This window comes from Dysidea avara, chromosome 1, assembly GCF_963678975.1.
Source record: "Dysidea avara chromosome 1, odDysAvar1.4, whole genome shotgun sequence".
NCBI lineage: Eukaryota > Metazoa > Porifera > Demospongiae > Dictyoceratida > Dysideidae > Dysidea > Dysidea avara.
In genome coordinates, this window is record NC_089272.1 from 53,318,683 (window position 1) to 53,338,788 (window position 20,106).

At 37.4% G+C, this 20,106-nt stretch overlaps 2 protein-coding genes across 5 annotated transcripts; both read left to right on the forward strand.

Moving 5' to 3' along the window:
* The first annotated feature begins 886 nt into the window (after positions 1-886).
* On the forward strand, positions 887-8,633 carry LOC136268882 (transient receptor potential cation channel subfamily A member 1 homolog). Its single transcript, XM_066064349.1, has 7 exons — positions 887-1,405; positions 1,536-1,559; positions 4,706-5,103; positions 5,292-5,495; positions 6,394-6,462; positions 7,169-7,381; positions 8,176-8,633. Exons 1-7 carry the CDS (start codon positions 979-981, stop codon positions 8,350-8,352), a joined length of 1,512 nt encoding a protein of 503 aa, XP_065920421.1. The 5' UTR covers positions 887-978; the 3' UTR covers positions 8,353-8,633.
* A 685-nt stretch (positions 8,634-9,318) lies between these two features.
* Positions 9,319-16,824, forward strand: LOC136268901 (uncharacterized protein FLJ40521-like). Of its 4 annotated transcripts, none has more exons than XM_066064369.1 (14): positions 11,112-11,174; positions 11,227-11,540; positions 11,734-11,789; positions 14,639-14,780; positions 14,829-14,970; positions 15,034-15,182; positions 15,231-15,302; positions 15,355-15,423; positions 15,482-15,523; positions 15,579-15,644; positions 15,700-15,738; positions 15,792-15,821; positions 16,615-16,640; positions 16,694-16,824. In XM_066064369.1, exons 2-14 carry the CDS (start codon positions 11,331-11,333, stop codon positions 16,782-16,784), a joined length of 1,134 nt encoding a protein of 377 aa, XP_065920441.1. In that variant the 5' UTR covers positions 11,112-11,174; positions 11,227-11,330; the 3' UTR covers positions 16,785-16,824. The 4 variants fall into 4 exon arrangements, with proteins under 4 accessions (XP_065920461.1, XP_065920441.1, XP_065920446.1 ...); XM_066064374.1 differs by having other exon boundaries at positions 14,639-14,759; XM_066064380.1 differs by lacking the exon at positions 16,615-16,640.
* The last annotated feature ends 3,282 nt before the right edge of the window (positions 16,825-20,106 follow it).

A 20,106-nucleotide genomic window follows, 5' to 3' on the forward strand; every position in this document is an offset into this window, starting at 1 on the left:
ACAGCTGCACATGAATAACAACCAGAGAAAAAGAAATAACGTCCGGCATCCAGCAAGTTTCTTGATAATTTGTGGAATTTCCGAGTTAGAATTTTATCTGGACAATAAAATTGTGGTTTGCATGCTTTGTACCACAGATATGTACGTATTGAATTTAATGCTCATCTCGCTGCACCGTTCATTGTTTCCCCTGCGCTGAACATCATCATTCATAGCTACTCCCATAGTAGCTTGTCACATTTGAGCAATTAAATTTTTGAGGCGTAAAGAATGCAGGTACAGTATGCAAACAGAGCGCTCAAAACAGGGTTTGACTGGTTTTAATTTTCTATGCACAATGGCGTCACATGGCAGCAAGTACTTCAGGCCTAGATTCAGGCTGTTGTAAGCATTCTTCTTCATTGTTAGCAGCGCCTGCTAGTAAGAAGCAGTTGTAGCCCAGGTGGTAGGGCATCGGCCTGGTGATCAAGAGGTCCCAGGCTTGATGCTCAAGCAGGGACTTTCTACTACTGCGTTGTTTCCTTGAGCAAGAAACTTCACTCCCACTGCTCCAGCCACCCAGCTGTAAAACCGGAACATACTGTGTGCGTGTACCAGGGAACAGCTGAAAAACAGCCATTGGCATATTGTTCAAAACATTACAATTACATTATCATGGAAAGAAATATTGTTCAAATGTTATTGCTAGCATGGAGTTCCTTGGAATAGCTGTATGGAAATTAAAAAAACATGAAATATAAAATTATTGTTAAATTTTGTCAAGTACATGCTATTATTTATAATTACACAAAGTGCTCTTATATACATTGTTATATAAAAGCTATGAAGGGCTATAGACAGGTAAGGGCATTGTTACACCAAAAATTATGTTATCTGCATAGTATATCTGCCATACAAATTAACTAAATTCCTGATAACTCCATAGGCGTAGCAAAATATTTTTAGATAGGGGCTCTAGTTTGGTGTTGAAGAAAAAAAATGGTCCACAGTACACCTGCTAAGAATGGCTGCCCTCCACTAAATAATATAGATTGTATCACTAATAAGGTACATAAAAATCCTTATTCACAACTTCATAGTTTGCTGTACTACTTCTCTGAATACTATGACTGCTTTATTAAAATAACTGACTGCTCTATTAGAGTATCTCAATTTTTTGAATTTACAATCAGAAAATCACAATGGGGGCTCCAGCCTCCCTTGCTCCCGGGGTTGCTATGCCTATGTAATACTCTACATATGTCAGGAAATTTTCCTGACAGTTTAAAAACTTTATTTCGAGCATTGCTGTTGAGGAAGCTTAATACAAGCTGCTTACTAAAGATCTCAAAATGTTGTCTCCTCACAGTGTTGTTATGTACATATTTTCCTCTTCTAGGCAATGAAACACAAAATTCTTCAATCTGTAAGTTAAGTTTTAGTGTATACTTGTATTTGTGCAGTCAACTACAGTAGACTACAAATGTTCTGAAAAGCATAATAATATATATGTGTACACATATTAAATACATTTTACATCTTATCTGTTTTTACAGCAATGGATGTTGACGACTGTGAAGGTATGATGCTTAGTGTTTATTGATAATAAATTGGAATAATTAAAGCATGTAGCTATCTGTGTGATCACACTATCATTTTGTCATAAAGGCAAATTTAAATTAACACTAACACAAAATGACTACACCCTATCCACCTTACTGACATTGTGAGGTCTGCTCTGGAGCTTCCCAGGAAAAAATTTGGAAGTGCAAGATCTTTGCACTAATCTTGAAAGAACCTTGCACTGAAAGTGAAAATGTCCCTTTTCTCGTAAGAATTTTGCATGCAAGAATCTTGCAAGATATTTTTCCCTGGGTTGGTTGTTACTGTATTGTAATTAAATTTGCATAGTATTATACCTTGCTGTTCTTTTTGGCTATGAAGAATCACTGAAGTGAATGGAATATTAATTTGGCTAGCCTTGAAAAGTTAATATGTGTACTTTAAATTGTCACTCCTTGTGCCATAGTATGGCATCTGGAAATATTTTCGTTTTCTTTGTACGAAAGAAAGGACTGTTCCTTCATTTGTATGTGAACAATGAGATCTGGCAATGTATTGAATTGAATCTTTGCAGTTATATCAGCGTTTGAAAAACATTCAACAACTCGACAATTTCTAGAAAATAATACAAATTCAGTTCTGGTCTACTTTATTGCTGTCCAGACATAATGTCTAATGTCTTTTGATGTGGTATGCACTAGTGTTGAAACGAATACCAATTTTTACCATTTGAATAGTTGTGAACAAATCAACTGAATATTCGATTATTCTTTTAGCTTATACTTCTATTGAATAAGCACTGAAACCTTTTTTTAGGGAGCAAAGTAAATCCTAAGAGCTATTTCTATCTTTTCTAAAATAGAATTTTTACAGCCGGCATAGATACATCACTTCATTCACAATCTTAAGCTTCAAGCTGGCTTTTCCATCTCAATACAGTGTACAAAGTGCTAACGATTATTCGAATAGTGTGTTAACGAATCAAATAGTGTCATACCGACCGAATAGTCAAATAACCGAATAATCATTTCAGCATTAGTATGCACACTCACAATTATGTTTCAAAAAGCAAACAAACAAGTAAAAGGAAGTATATGACTGGATCTGGGAAAACCAGTCTTATAGCCCGTGACAGCAGATTTGATTTTTCACCTAGATCACAAAACTACATAATGGACTATCAAATTTCATAATCAAAATCAGCTAGATTTGAGTGGTCTGCTATTGCTGGCTGTTTTTCCCAAGCACAGTGGCAATCCATACAAGCAGTCTGGGGCCCAAATGGAACTCTGGCCAGCCTGGGAATGGCTGCATGTGGCTGTACAGCTCCGTGGTATTGAATAAAGCCTGTGCTGTAAATATCCTTTCATTTTAGCCAGTTTTGATACTTGAATGGCTTATAACTTGGCTTAATTCATCACTATGCCTTCCTCTTTAATTTTTTTAAACAGTCCCTTGCCCGCCTTCAGCCCTCACCTCCCACCCTTTTTGGAGCTCACCTGGTAGAGTAAACATTGAGTTAAAAGCTATGTAAAATGATGGAAACTTAAGTGTTGGCTACTTCTACTGTGGATGATTTTGAAGGTAAGAAATTGGTGTAAAACGTGTAAAATTTGGTACACGTAGCTTCTGCCATTGGCGAGCTACAACACACCAAACACTTTAAACCGGCATTTCTCATAGGCGACAATACTGGTTTTCCCAGACTGGGTCACATATTAGGAATTATAAGTTCAATTGGGGATCAAAGAAATAAAAAGTAGTGAAAAAGCAGGATGTTACCTACACTTGAAGATATACTAATGGACATTTAATCTGTATTTCAGTTAATACCCATGACTGAATTAGGGATTAAATGTCCACTAGTATATCTCCAGGTGTGGGTGGCCTCCTTGTTTCACTACCTATTATTTTTATGATCCTATTTTCCTTGGACTTGTTTGTTTGCTTTATTTGTAACTGGTGAACCCATGCATGCCACTCAGTGATGCATCATAATGGCTTCAGTGCTTTACACTTTGTAGATTGATTGTAGAGCTGCTTCTAGTAATGCTTTTCATTTGTGTAATGGGGCAGAAAATTTGCTGAAAACGAAGCAGAATGGCCCTGTGCATCTCTATAATTAATTATCAGTGTACACATTCTTCCACCTTTATTTTCTCTAATGTGGTATGTGGTGGTTCACCATGCAATAGTGAATTATGTGGTTACAAAAAGCGAAAAAACATGTGTAAGGAAAAATAAGAAATATTTTATATTAGTTTGAGGGATCAAAAGAAATGAAGCAAGGTATATAGGTCACCTGCAGTTATATTATACTAGTGGACCCTACATACGTCAGTCATGACTATAATATGAACATGCTGTAGTAACTGAAGCAGGAATTAATGTTCACTACTAGTATAGTAAATAACCTTCCTTGTTTCATTACTTTTTTATTTCTATGACCCTACTCAGCTGTATAATTTTTAACTGTTCCTTACACTTGTTGTTTTATCACATCGTAAATACTTGTTTCCCTGTCTGTACAGCATAGTTATAACACCATAAAGGATGCACACTTAACACACATTAACACCTATTTTAAACCAGGTGCATGACCACAGATCGGTGCATGCCTGGTTTTCTTCAATTGTTTTTGTAAAACATGTGTGTACCTACCTACAGTACCTATCTATCTACACATGCTTGTCCGTACGCACCCACGTGAGCTAATTCTTTTGGTGGTCAAAGTAGTCAATCTATGAGAATTAAACCACTCTAAATAAAGCCCATATTGAAATTCAGCATAAGTAAGTTTTCACTGAGGCGGTTTCTTTTTGCCAGTTTGAAATATGGGTGTAGCGACTCTCTACAAGCTTCGTGAACTACCTTCCCATTGGGCTCTTCTACCTCTTAGGCTATTAGGAAACACATACCTCTTCCACTTGAAAGGGTCATGTCCTATACATATGCAAACAAAAATGTTGAAAGTTTATACAAAGAATTTGAAGAAAAAACACGACAGACAAACTATAAAACAGTTGATAAGATACATAATGCATTATTACAAATAATTAGTTAAAATAAATACACTGTTCCAGTTAAATGCCTGCATGGCACCTGATTTTTAGAAGTGGCATAACATTTACTTGATATCTATGCATATGTTTATTGTTCACAGCTAACTACGGCCTGTTTGCAGTTGCCATCATCGTTGTTATGTTTTCTGGCACCAGGTATATCATTGAAGGTATTCAATATTATTATTTACGAGAGGAATATCTTCACGAACCGGAGAATTATTTTGAAGGAAGTTTGTTTGTGATATCCATAGTCTTTGTTTCATATGGGCTGCAATCTGGATGTCAATGTCCAGCCTCTTGGCAGTGGCAGCTTGGTGCAATTGCATTATTCCTAGCATGGTTGAATTTGATATTGTTCCTCAAGAAAGTTCCTGGTCATGGAGTTTATGTTCAGATGTTTGTGGACATCCTTGCTACTTTCATGAGAATGATTCTACTTACTGTTTTGTTTGTAATTTCATTTGGTCTGTCATTTTATATGATATTTTTTCGACCCGTAAGTTGACTTTATAATACTACATACAGTACAGTGGTATCATATTGTTGCACGAGCAACAAAATAAACTTGACATGCTGTACATGTATTATTAGTTGCAATACAGCTTGTAACATGTACATATAGTGCATACACAATTGACATGATAATTAACACTGGAACAAAACTTATGAACCTATCAATTACAGGGCACACGCTCATCCTTTTCATCTCCTGGTCGTTCCTTGGTCAAAGCAGCTGTGATGACCACTGGGGAGCTTGATTTTGATGGGATATTCTTTAATAGTCAAGAAGATGCTGATGATGGCAACAATCTGTTTTATCCCCATGTGGCATACTTTTTGTGGATTGTATTTATTGTGATGATGCCCATCCTCTTGTCAAATTTACTGGTAAGTTGTTATAGTCACTTTGTACTGAAAACCTTCCTAAAACAATCCAACTACAAGCACCAGAATCTTGAGTACACATAGTTAGTGGTGAGGTTTTTAGTAACACCAGACCAGATCTGCACCAGACTTACGATAAGAATTATAACCTAAAAGTATAGGAAAGCGGGTACAGGCAATCTCCATTATACAATTAAAATACCTCATGAACGGCAAACCTTGAAGCATACATACTATATGCATGACATACATGTTAGATGTGGCAATACATACTCTCAAGTAGATATATGAATTAAATTTTTGCCATGTGTGTACATGCCTTGCTTAATTCTAGTCCAGCAATGGTTAGAAATCATTACTTAGTCTAGTATAATTACAAAACCTCTAATGATTCATCTATGAAGCTTACCAGTGAGTTTTTTTTATCACCCAGTGGGCACCAATTTTGATAAGACAGCCGCCAAAGCATAGTCTACAGCTTCACCCTCAGGAATTATTGTACCATTCCTTATTATAGATATCTACATAATATCAAATTAAAAATAGCAACACTTTTATATGTGCAATATAACCTACATTTGTGCGTAAGCCAGATTTTTCAACCCCTCTGCACAAACTTGGTAACACAAAGTAGTTAACCTAACAAATTATGAGGAAGTTTTGTATTTGGTTGTTTGCTTGTTTTTCAATGAAATGCATACCACAATTTCATGGCATGTACTGTATGTACATTATTGTAGTATTATAACAATTTCCCCTGATGTAAAATTACAGTAAGAATGTAATCTCAGGGAAAAGTTGGATATAGTTATGATGTGTTGCTAGCATATCTATTTATCTATTTCTGTAGGCATATCTGTCTAGTCATACATGTATATTTTATCAATTTGCTTTATTTTAGACTGGTTTGGCAGTTGATGATATTAAAGGCATTCAAAACAAAGCTGCTCTGAAACGTTTAGCTCTTGCAGTGAGTCAGAGAATCGTTTACATCTGTGATGTGTGGTTTGTGCTTTTTGTGGCTGTCTGAACCAACCTCAGCAACATGCAGAACAAAATGGCCAGCAAGTGTTAATTACACATACACTTTGTGTTGTTATATAGTTTTATCCATAGAGCAATTATTGTCCGTGAATTATATCACGATTTTACATCTTGTTTAATGTTGTATAATTATAATTGACGGTCCTTAGTACTGGTATTTATGATCTGTGATTTGAGATTTTCAGTATTTTATTCAATATTTTGGCTCACTGGCCTTCCATTTCTCTTATCATTATAGGCAGAATATTTTGGGGGACAAAATTTTCATGAAAATGTGACTTTTACATTATTTTTAATTCACAGAATTCCAGAAACAATCAAGGTGATGCATGTAACTAAGCTGTTATCTCTCTCAAAGTTCACAAAAATAAAAGTTTCTACTTACTATAATACAGAGGCTGCACCCCTTTTTTTAGATAGAGTTCATGAACCCCAGATATTGAATGGCCACCTTTGTAGTGAATTTGCAAGCAAACATAACATTTCAATACTGAAATTAATTTTTGACACATTTTTATTGTGTAATGGGTAAAGTCTGATGGTACACCACCTTTTAACCATGTGCACCACTTTTGTTGTGCTGTATAGTGTGCTACGCAAAATGTTAAATTTTAACGCATGCATTTTAATAGGTGGACTTAGTTTTGCATATAGAAGAATTTGCCTTCATCCGTAACTATTTTAAAAAGAAAAGGGAAGTTTGGCATTATGCAGCTTGTCGTGACGATCAATTTTTAAGGAGAAACCAAGAGTATACCAGAAGAAAAGGCAATTATTCACTGTGGCAAAAGTTCATGCAACCGATATTAGGATTAAATGCTAGACTAGAAGACACCGAATCTGAGGTAAAGGAAAATCTGGTACATATTGTTAAGTGACACAAATAATTTAACTGGATTTGCCAGAACCTGATGTCCTCACAGGGGAGATTGTCCAAGGAATTATGAAGTTGGGGAGTAAGGGCATGGGGCTTAAGAACAGAAACAATTTTCTCTTAAGTGCAATAGTACAGTAGCTAGGGGCACACAAAGTTTTTAAAAGTGCTATTCAATTTTGGAACTTTAAACGCTATTACATGCAGCACACTTCTGACTGCTTTATAAGAGTATGTGATTGCTCTATCAGAGTGTCTCAATTATGGCTCAGTCTTAAAAATTTAGGGAAACTCCTACCTTCAGCCACCACTGCAATACAACAATTTCTTACCTTAGAAAGTGCACGAGTTGCTTTCCCACTATTTTAGAGTGCTCTAACTGCCTAAGCCACAAGCATTCATATATGTTGGGAGTTGGGAGATTAATGGCACTCAGAAATGGAATACAGTATTATACAATTATCAAGGCAATAATACATTATGTATGAATGTTGGAGTAAGGTATCCCGGACCCCATGGCATTGTATGGGCCTGAGATGTTGAAATCAGTACAAACTATCTGCAGTGTTTGATTATTTATTGACATAAGCATTCCTCAAAAGCAGACAAAGCTACCATGGAGCAAGGAAAGACTAATAGTATAGATGCCAATTACACATGATAGTTGCAACCTCTCAGAATTACGGTTTTCACTAAAATGTCAAGTTTTGGCAAATCCTTGCAGTTATAAATAATTATACTGTCATTGGTTGTTTATTATGTTAGTCATCTACTGAGGAAGTCCGAGAAGAAATTACCAAACTCAAGAATGTAATTGAAGAAATTAATGAAAAGATTGACAAAGTTATTGCTGACAATAAGGAGTTTTCTGAAATGATCGTAAACAAACTTGCAAAAATTTCTGAAGAGGTCCAGCTTACATTGAAACACACCCTGGATTGACCGCAAAAATTTTCCAAATCTGATGATAGAAAATAAACATCCTGCTTAGTATAGACCGTGTGTTAAGTTGACTGTAATAATTATTCTTAGGTACTTTGCACCATGTTTTTTTCAGTTGTGTTAAGATTATAGCATAATACATACTATGTAGTGCTAAAGGTTTCTATCTATCACGCATGCATGCACAAGAGCTGATAACATAGGTAGTAGATATTAAGTAGTTGATTTATATGTATTTGATAATTTGCTAGCAATGTATTTGCATGACTGTAAGTTATTAATTTTTTACAGACCTAAAATTTCAACATCAATAATTATTATTATACAGGAAATAGATAAGGCACTAGGTATAATGGCAAAATTCTTCTCCCTTCTATTATGTTCTTCAGTGTTTCCGTTATGCTTGCATTATGTTCCTAGGTTAGCAACATTTCTTATAATTATCTGGGAATACTTTAACCAGTGAATGCTCTATTAGAATATTTCACTACAAAGTGACTCTTCTATTAGAGAGTATCGATTGTTTTATTGCAGTTTGCATTTTCCACTGACTGCTCTATTACGGAGTATCAATCCTATTTTTCAGCCCTATATAGTTTGAAATATCCACCTAATATGCTAGCATTCATATGTCAGCATAGCACTCCAGCCTATTATGCTGGCACACTTGTATAATATAATAATATTATAATTAGCTAATTCATTTAAAGTGGGAACTTTGGCTATTTAATTAACAAGTTTGCACAAAAATGCATATACCTATAATACCATGAATTCTTTGACTTTGTACATAAGAAGTACCTGAACTCAAAGAACATTTTGTAAAACTTATAAATGCAAATTAAATCCATAAACACTGCAGAATTCCTTAAAGTTTTATTGTCAGTGACATACTATTTTGTTAGTCATGCATGTTATGTAAACCAACAATAGGAATTCCAACACATACTATTATATATTTGCACCATGCACAGCGAAACTCACTAATAGTTACGAGTTGACACGATTTCCGTACTTGAAACCTGCCATTTCTCGAGACGAGCTAGACGTACGGATACGAAATAAATTTCGTGATACATTGGATACGCCAATCGTATAAGAATCCGTAACTATTACGGTTTGACACGATAATAAAATGGCCGGGATGACTTTGTCTTCACAAAGCCTAGGAGTCAAGCGAAATAGAAAGCGACAGTTTTGTGATCACTGCCACAAAGAAGTGTCCAAGTCTACGTATTATCGGCACAAGTTAATGCATACAGAAGACTCGGATCTCGAGGAGGACGCAAGTAGGGAACTTCTGGAATTCCCCGAAAATGGAAACGAAGAGGACTTTGTTGAGATATCTAACATGAGTTATGTGTGAGCGTGAAATTGGTTGTAGAAAGAAAATTGGAGAGGGATGACACGAAATAAGCGCCATCAAAGAAAATTTATACAACTTGAGTTGTTTGAACCGCTAAAACAGCCAGCTGTACAGTCCAACCAGCTCGGCAACTGGCTAGTCCTAGAGAGTGGAATCAGAAATCCCAGTGGTCAATTCTTCGAGCGTTTTGATTAATTAACACAATGACCCATTACAATACTCGAGGTAAGAAGTCAGCACACATAATTTCTACATATCACTACTTCATATACAGGTATGGATGCCAACCGTGGCACACCTCAGCGTTCAGGTCGGACCATTCAATCACGAACTCCACAAGGCCGAGGTAAGAAGTCAGCACACGTAATTTCTACATATCACTACTTCATATACAGGTATGGATGCCAACCGTGGCACACCTCAGCGTTCAGGTCGGACCATTCAATCACGAACTCCACAAGGCCGAGGTAAGAAGTCAACACACGTAATTTCTACATATCACTACTTCATATACAGGTATGGATGCCAACCGTAGCACACCTCAGGATCCAGGTCAGACCATTCAATCACGGACTCCACAAGGCCGAGGTAAGCAGTCAGCACACATAATTTCTGCATAATATTATCACTACTTCATATACAGGTATGGATGCCAACCGTGGCACACCTCAGGATCCAGGTCGGACCAGTCAATCACGGACTCCACAAGGCCGAGGTAAGAAGTCAGCACACATAATTTCTACACAATATTATCACTACTTATATCTAGGTATGGATGCCAACCGTGGCACACCTCAGGGACCAGATCACAGCTTTCAATCACAGACTCCACAAGGCCGAGGTAAGAAGTCAGCACACATAATTTCTACACAATATTATCACTACTTATATCTAGGTATGGATGCCAACTGTGGCACACCTCAGGGACCAGATCACAGCTTTCAATCACAGACTCCACAAGGCCGAGGTAAGAAGTCAGCACACATAATTTCTACACAATATTATCACTACTTATATCTAGGTATGGATGCCAACCGTGGCACACCTCAGGGACCAGATCACAGCTTTCAATCACAGACTCCACAAGGCCGAGGTAAGAAGTCAGCACACATAATTTCTACACAATATTATCACTACTTATATCTAGGTATGGATGCCAACTGTGGCACACCTCAGGGACCAGATCACAGCTTTCAATCACAGACTCCACAAGGCCGAGGTAAGAAGTCAGCACACATAATTTCTACACAATATTATCACTACTTATATCTAGGTATGGATGCCAACCGTGGCACACCTCAGGGACCAGATCACAGCTTTCAATCACAGACTCCACAAGGCCGAGGTGAGAAGTCGCAGACATAATTTCTGCATATCACTACTTCTCCAATAGATATGGATGCCAACTGTGGCACACCTCGAAGATTAGAGCAACGAATTACTTCAAGGACTTGAGGTGAGAAGGCAACAGGCCAAATTTATTCTGTGTGTTACTTGGGTACCACTAGGTGTGGATAATAGGAACAGTCATTTGGTTGGATTCTATGCGAGATCTAGACAAGAGCAGCATAGTGAACCTGTGACCTCAGCAATTGAGGGGAAACTTGACCAGATGGCTGCTATGATGCAAAGTCAGCAGGAAGCACTATCAAAGTTTGCCATGGACAATCAGGCATTGAGGATGACCGTAGAAGCCTTAAAAGAAGAAGTTGGATCAATGAGAGAAGAGATAGCAAACTTACAGTCTGCCGGTCAGGAAGGTACCACACCAGACGAAGCACTTGCTAGCTCCAATGATGAACGTCTCGATACCAATTTGAGTGTAAGTACTACAGTATTCATTAACAGTTAATATTAGAGAAGCTTTTATGTAAGTGCTTAAGTATTAGTTGCTGCATCTTACTTGATTGCATCGCCATGTGCAGGTGGATTAATAAACTTTCATTTGTTTATTTACCTTGTATTGGATTGATACTTCTGCAACCGTTATCATGGCTAACTGATCATATTTGTAGGGAGATGTTAAGAAGCTATATGAAGAATTCGATGCTGATTTTGATTTAGAAGAAAGGTACAAAATAGCAAATGACAACAAATATTGATGTAATTAAACCAGGCGCACGCCCACAGCCGGCCAAAGGCCGGCTGTGGGCGCACGCCTGGTTTACTGAACTTGTTTCCCGAAAAACGTGTGTGTGTGTACCTATGTACCTATGTATGTTTGTCTGTACGCACCCACGTGAGCAAACCATTAGCTCAGTGGTAAAAACAGCTTATCCACAACAAGTTAAGGCTAAACAAAGCCTTTAGTGAACCACCGCACTGGTGAGCTTTGGCTTGAAGGTGGTTTCTTTTCCGAGGTTTAAAACCGGCGCAGCGACTATCCACAGGCTTCGAGATTGGCTTTCCTAGTGGGCTGTTCAGGTGTTCTACAACTGAAAAACGCCGTAGTAGGCCTCGTAGGCTCCCAGTAGATGCGTATCTCGCCGTTCTAAAAGTGGGCGTGACCCGTACTTACGCAAACGAAAATGAAGAGCACCCCGGAGGCTTTGCTGCGAGAATTTTCAAAGAATAATATGATAGATAGACTATAAAACAGTTGAGAAGATACTTTTGTGCGTAATGTGTTGTTTAGAGTGGTTTATTACAATTATGCTTCCTTAGCAACACTTAGAAACATATTTCGGGAAATACTTGTATTTCATGAATTACGAAATACTAAATGACAAGTGCATGCGTAACTGTGTCTTAGTTCTGTCTTTACAGCATGTAAAATTAACTTTGTATAATAGTATAGCATTGGTGAATGGTGATTAAGTTCAAGTAGAGCAACACAGTGGCGCCTGGTTTTTAGAAGTAGCACAACATCAACTTGTTCACCTAGTCATAAGGTTTAATTCTTCATTGGATAAATACCTCTCAGCAATGTCGATATAATAATCACCTTGGCTCTGCCTCGGTGATCATCACATCATTCTTTTGGGATTGTTTATCTACTGAAGAATGCTATCACTGAATGTCTTACCTATACTAGCAAGCTGGGAGTACTTAAACAACACATGACACTGAACAGGCTTGCATTACACCTTTGTTGTTATGTTACCAACTGCACCATAATAATGCATAATCACCAAGTATAACAATCCTTGTAAATCTAGCTAGCTACAGTCTATTGATACTTTTCGGTCATAATGTTGACAAGCAAACTTACAAGGCAGAGGAGCTTGGAAGTGATTAAGGTGGTGATAAAGTAATGACGCCCACTAGAAGCCATAGTAAATACTTATGACATAACATGACTTATTCTGAACAAAAATTTTTTAGGAGCTAGTCATAATTACACTAGCAAAGCAAATATTACACTAGCAAAGTGTAAACCTACCACAAGTAACAAGTAAGTTGTTAGCATCAGCTGCCATTACATGGTTCAGGTGGACTGAAACAAATTCAACTCTCCTTGACAAAGCCAATTACAACAGGTGGCGAAACAAGTTCCACTAATAATTATTTGCCAACAGCAAGGTCTTACATGCAAAGTTACAAACATTCTTTTCTTTGTAAATAAGGATTGAATCAACATCCCTTTCTTTGTAAATACAGATTGAATCGCCACGAAACTTCGTAGAAATAGTAAGTAATACTGTCTGAATAATTCTACATTCCCATATATCTAATATCCATTGTATGGCTTTGTTTGCTTAATGTAAATGGTAGGACAAGGCCTTCCTTTGCTTTGAAATGGCATATACTTCGACTTGTAGCTTGCTTCCACTTATTGATACGTAGAATGATTCCCGTAATAGTATGCTTTCATCGTGTAAAGTATCGGAGCTAAAACTTGAGGTTGTCGCAAGATAACGTATGTTTTGTGGTCCACCTAGTACTGCCGATTTCTTGCTTCGAGACCAGTTCTACACTTTTTACCTGCTACAAATGCTATATGTGCAGCTTGTTCCACCCAAAATTAATCACTAATTTCATTTTGTTTGTCTAAAATTGAGATACAAAACATTTTTCTCAGGTATGCGCGTTATTGCTTTAGCACCACCTTAAGCGCCTTTAGAAATTGATATTCATTTTTGCTAGTTTTGTATTGCAGCTTTTTAGGCTCACATGAGATTTCAAGTCCAAATATGCATTTAACATTATTATACAGTATCATTGTCTATTAAATATCCTGAAGGTTGGGGGTTTCTTGCCCTGTAATATCACCCAAAACAAGTTCATGTTGTGCTACTTCTCAAAACCAGGCACCAGCTCTACCTGGCTTATCACTGCAATGCAACAATATTACATAAGCTGTACTATAAATAAAACTTTGGTTTGTTTTGTAATAATTCACATGCAATTTATTGCAATAGAGTATTTTGTAATTCTTGAATTACTTATAATTCATGAAATACATTGCTATGTGCTGCTAAGGAAGCACATTTTACACAACCGCTTTAAACGAATATTACACACAGAAGTGTCTTCTTAACTGTTTTATAGTCTGTGTATCTTAGTATTCTTTGATAAAGCCTCTGGGCTGCTCTTTATTTTTGCTCGCATAAGTATGGGTCACGCTCACTTTTAGAATGATGAGATATGCACTTCCTGGGAGACTGAACAGCCTACTACTAACAATGTTTTTCAGTTACAGAATGCCAAAAAAATCTGCTAGGATAGCCCTTTACAGTGTCTTTGTAAAGTCAGTATGCCTGGTTTTCAACTCGGAAAAGAAACCACCTTCGAGCCTAAGCTTACTGATTTTACTAAATTGGTCAGCTTTTAGCAACTCCTGCTGTATATACTTTAAAAATTGATGGAACATGTACATATAGTTTTTTGTTAAAAATCTGGGATTTGCAAGGCATACTGGTATATATTGTTTGAGTCATGTAACGTAGTACACATTACATATTTTATTTACATATATAGATGTTGGTTATTAATATTAGAGGCAGTTCATCGTTACTACGAATCCCGTAGACGAAAGCTAGTTACTGATGTGAGGCCTGACAGGGTGGCTATTAAAGAAGCCAATGACAGGAACACCAAAGTGAGGTTCAGGCAGAAAGCGGTTAGTTTTCTTTGGGTGCATCAATAAATTTCAATATTGTGGAAACAGTTGTATGATCGTCGCAAGAAGCTATGCGCGACGAAAGAAGAAAAGAAAAGATGGAGAGAAATCATACCAGCCTATATGACTGAAGAGAGTGATGACGGTGAAGGCTCTTACAGAACACATTCACCATCGTGGCGATCTACTGGTTAGTTAAATTACATGAATGGTATTTCTTACAACAAGGCTGATTTTATGGTCTCCCTGATAGAACTAGAAGACTTCATTCAAGAGCTGGATCAAAGGTGGACAGTGAAAAGTGTATTGAAGAAGCCCAGAGTAGTGTCTACTCCACTAGTGTGTGAGGCCCAGAGGAGAGCTCCAGGTTGGGAAGTGAAAGCACGGTCAATAAGTCCTACTGTGTGTTAACTTATAATTAGTATAGTGTAACAGATGATACATTTTTAGGTAACAACTGCTTATCATGATGCACCACAAAATGGTCACCAGTTGCAATCCTCCTATACTGAAGTAGAACAGGTGTGTACACAGCTAAGCTGTATCATTTGTGATTTTATTTTGACCACTACAGGTTGAAGATCCAGCTGTTGCTAGTGGTGGTACAGGTCATGATCAGATGCACGCAGCTTATGATTCTGAGGTACGTACTACGTATGACATAGCAAATACCTCTTCTGATGGCTATTATCTATTTTCAGAGCCTCACACACTATCCTCTGCCGCAAGATGATTATTCAGATGTATGTGTGTACAGTATAAAAGTTCATATGTTTAGTTTAGCTGCACATTGCAAAGGGCTATTCACCTTCACCGTACTATGCTCGCAACATACAGCCTCCACAAGACCAGTACTATCTTCAGGTAAATTAACCTACAAAATCTTCTGTGTGATGTACCTTAACTGGTTGTATTACAGTTCAGTCAACGACCAGATAACAATGATCATTGCATTAACGTAAGTGTCAAAGTGTCGATTAGGCTTACATTTACATATTATTGATTTTGTAGCACTATGAAGAATCATTGCCATCACAGCAGGTGAGTTGTTTGTGTATAATTTGTCATTACTGTAAATAATAAGCATTGCATACTGAATGTTGGGTTATTTCAATGGGATTGCTTTATACACTACCATCATGTTAACTTTTGAGAAGAAAGTTTGTTGATTGATACTTTGACAATACAACAGCAAATCTAGGGCATTTTGCTTGAAATGTTAAGATTGAGTTTGTGTGGTAAAAGCTTGGCTACATCCATACATTATTGATATGTGACCAAAAGCACAGCTAGTTTTGCAATTTTCTGAAACTTTTTAAAATAACTTCTTGGTTATATATAGAGAAAATCGATGGCCTGGGATGTCCAAAGTTTTAGCCTTAGTTTTAGAAAACAGCATTAGAGTGAAATAATGAATTTGTACATGTCTACAGTATGTGAAAAATAAGCCACAGAAGGTAACGTTGTGTAATCCATCATAACTTATGAAGGAATTGAAGCAAGCTGCTAGGACTTGGCTCCTTTCTTCCTTATGAAATTGAACACCTAGTAAGGTGTAGTGGCTGGGTGTCCTGCATGGTATTGGAAACCTTACAACTATGAAGGCAGTTGATAGCACACAAATATGCATCATAAGTTGGCCTATGGGACGTGCCTTGTACAAGTGTAGCCACAACCGTGTTGTTAATCCTTATTGTAGTACCTTTGTAACCATTTTACACTTATTCTAGCGGTTTGGGTGAATTTAGCAGTAGCTTGAAAGAAACATCCAGCCCGCTATTTGAGACATTATACAAAATTATATGTATATGCTAAATTATTTATTTTTCCTTAGGGTCAGTATGCTACACCTCAAATCTTGTAAGTAAATTTTTTGCTGTTGAAATAAGTGGTTATTTGGTGCATATTTCTAGGTACACCAAGTTGATTTGGCTGATCCGGTGGATGCCATATTTGAAGATTCAGACTAACATTTTATTTCTTTTTAATGCACGGAAAATGTAATATTTAGTATACGGAAAATTTAATATACCTATACGGAAAATGGCTAGTTTTACGGGATCTAGTTTTACTGGGAAGAAGTTCAGCATGCTTTGATACTACCGCGACGGTGTTGCTGGGTGTTAATATAGGACTGCTGATACGGCAAAGGATGCTTTGATACTACCGCGACGGAGGTACTAGGTGTTGATAGAGAGCTACTGCTACGGTGCCGGACAGAATTCCGTCTCCAAGAAATGGTCCCACGACGAAGCAAGACGACTGATGACACGAAATCTGATACGAACGCTGTATCCACTCGTAACCAATCCAAGACGGTATGTTATACGTACAAGGACAAGGTCGTCATAGACTACCAGTTTCGCTGTGATGGAAATGCAAAGTTTACGTGATGTTTTAGTAACATCTGCAATATCAGGTGACCTATATAGGGGTGCATATTTACTTACAATTCTCTGTATATATACTTTCTCACTATGCTAGTTCCACTAATATTAAAGGATAGCTAATAATTTGGATAGTATTGCAGTTCGCAAACATTTTTTCTTCAATTAATTTCCAATGCTCAACTTGTAAAAGGAGCTCTTGTTATAATATATCTAATCCAAAACAGCCAAGCTGTAAAAAAAGAGTGCGGCCCTCAAAAAGGCTATGGTGAAAAAAGATGTGAAATCCAAGGTGGCGGCCAAGAAATGGCTGTGATGGTAAAAATTTTAATAACGACAATTCAGGTGAATTTTGGTGCCGCTTGGTCAATTGGCACAAAATTCACCTGAATTGTCATTATTAAAATTTTTAACATCACAGCCATTTCTTGGCCGCCACCTTGGATTTCACATCTTTTTCACCATAGCCTTTCTCAGGGCCGCACTCTTTTTTTACAGCTTGGCTGTTTTGGATTATATTTCACTTCTTTTTGTATTTGTATACCCCAAAGCCGGCCTATGGCCTGCTTTGGGACTTTTTTAACCTATCTTTTTTCTTTACCACAGGAAGAAGAAAAGATGAAGCAGATGTACAGGTGTACCTTAAATATTTCTGATTTTATCAGTAAATGTACAAATTATATATATAATACATATATTTATTACAGAACTGTCCATGGTGGTTTCTTTGTAACTGAACACTCTTCAAGGTAACTTCTTCTAGCTGATCTCTCTACAGGATGATTTGTTTGTAGCTGAACTATCAACAAGGTAACTTCTTCTAGCTGTTCTCTCTACAGGGTGATTTATTTGTAGCTGAATTCTGTACATGTGATTTTTTTTGCTGCTGAGCTCTTCACAGAATGGTTTCTTTGTACAGTAGCTGAACTCTCTTCTTCTAACTGAACTCTCTACAGGGAGATTTGTTTGTAGCTGAACTCTCTACAGGTGATTTGTTTGCAGCTGAACTATCTAGATGATGGTTTCTTTGTAGCTGAACTCTCTACAAGGTAATTTCTTCTAGCTGAACTCTCTACATGGTGGTTTCTTTTATAGCTGAACTCTCTACAAGATAATTTCTTCTAATTGATCTTTCTACAGGGCAATTTGTTTGTGGCAGAATTTTCTACAGGGAGATTTCTTTGTAGCTGAATTCTCTACATGGTGGTTTCTTTGTACTGTAGCTGAACTCTCTACAAGGTAATTTCTTCTAGCTGATCTCTCTACAGGGTGATTTGTTTGTAGCTGAACTCTATACCGGTGATGTGTTTGCAGCTGAGCTGTTTACAGAATGGTTTCTTTGTAGCTGAACTCTCTACAAGGTAACTTCTTCTAACTGAACTCTCTACAGGGAGATTTGTTTGCAGCTGAACTCTCTTCATGATGGTTTCTTTGTAGCTGAACTCTCTACAAGGTAACTTCTTCTAGCTGAACTCCCTACATGGTGGTTTATTTGTAGCTGAACTCTCTACAAGATGACTTCTTCTAGCTGATCTTTCTACAGGGTGATTTGTCTGTAGCTGATTTTTTTACAGGGCGATTTGTTTGCAGCTGAACTCTCTATATGGTGGTTTCTTTGTAGCTGAACTCTCTACGAGGTGACTTCTTCTCTACAGGGTGATTTGTTTGTAGCTGAACTCTCTTCATGATGGTTTCTTTGTAGCTGAACTCTCTACAAGGTAACTTCTTCTAACTGAACTCTCTACAGGGAGATTTGTTTGCAGCTGAACTCTCTATATGGTGGTTTCTTTGTAGCTGAACTCTCTACGAGGTGACTTCTTCTCTACAGGGTGATTTGTTTGTAGCTGAACTCTCTTCATGTTGTTTTCTTTGTAGCTGAACTCTCTACAAGGTAACTTCTTCTAGCTGAACTCCCTACATGGTGGTTTCTTTGTAGCTGAACTCTCTACAGGTGATTTGTTTGCAGCTGAACTCTCCACGTGATGATTTCTTTAAATTTGTAACTGAACTCTCTACAAGGTAACTTCTCTAGCTGATCTCTCTACAGGGTGATTTGTTTGTAGCTGAACTATCTACAAGGTAACTTCTTCTAGCTGATCTCTCTACAGGGTGATTTGTTTGTAGCTAAATTCTGTACAGGTGATTTATTTGCAGCTCAGCTCTTTACAGAATGGTTTCTTTGTAGCTGAACTCTCTACAAGGTAACTTCTTCTAACTGAACTCTCTACAGGGAGATTTGTTTGCAGCTGAACTCTCTTCATGATGGTTTCTTTGTAGCTGAACTCTCTACAAGGTAACTTCTTCTAGCTGAACTCCCTACATGGTGGTTTCTTTGTAGCTGAACTCTCTACAAGGTGACTTCTTCTAGCTGATCTTTCTACAGGGTGATTTGTTTGTAGCTGAATTCTGTACAGGTGATTTGTTTGCAGCTGAGCTCTTTACAGAATGGTTTCTTTGTAGCTGAACTCTCTACAAGGTAGCTTCTTCTAGCTGATGTCTCCACAAGGTCACTAGTTTGTAGCAGAACTTTCTACATGGTGGTTTCTTTGTAACTGAACTCTCTACAAGGTAACTTCTTCTAGCTGATCTTTCTACAGGGTGATTTTTTTGTGGCTGAACTCTCTACAAGGAAACTTCTTCTAGCTGATCTCTCTATAGGGAGATTGGTTTATAGCTGAACTCTCTACAGGTGATTTGTTTGCAGTTGAACTCTCCACATGATGGTTTCTTTGTAGCTGAACTCTCTACAAGGTAACTTCTTCTAGCTGATCTCTCAACAGGGTGATTTGTTTGTAGCTGAACTATCAACAAGGTAACTTCTTCTAGCTGATCTCTCTACAGAGTGATTTGTTTGTAGCTGAATTCTGCACAGGTGATTTGTTTGCAGCTGAGCTCTTTACAGAATGGTTTCTATGTAGCTGAACTCTTTACAAGATAAC

Bases quoted from the DNA above. Each gene is read 5' to 3' on its own strand.
- LOC136268882 (XM_066064349.1), top strand. From the start codon at position 979: ATGGTCCACAGTACACCTGCTAAGAATGGCTGCCCTCCACTAAATAAT. The intron at 5,496-6,393 runs GTAAGTTGTTAT...GCTTTATTTTAG, and splicing joins TCCTCTTGTCAAATTTACTG to ACTGGTTTGGCAGTTGATGA. The intron at 7,382-8,175 runs GTAAAGGAAAAT...TTATTATGTTAG, and splicing joins TAGAAGACACCGAATCTGAG to TCATCTACTGAGGAAGTCCG.
- LOC136268901 (XM_066064369.1), top strand. From the start codon at position 11,331: ATGGCTGCTATGATGCAAAGTCAGCAGGAAGCACTATCAAAGTTTGCC. The intron at 11,541-11,733 runs GTAAGTACTACA...TCATATTTGTAG, and splicing joins GTCTCGATACCAATTTGAGT to GGAGATGTTAAGAAGCTATA. The intron at 15,645-15,699 runs GTAAATTAACCT...GTTGTATTACAG, and splicing joins AAGACCAGTACTATCTTCAG to TTCAGTCAACGACCAGATAA.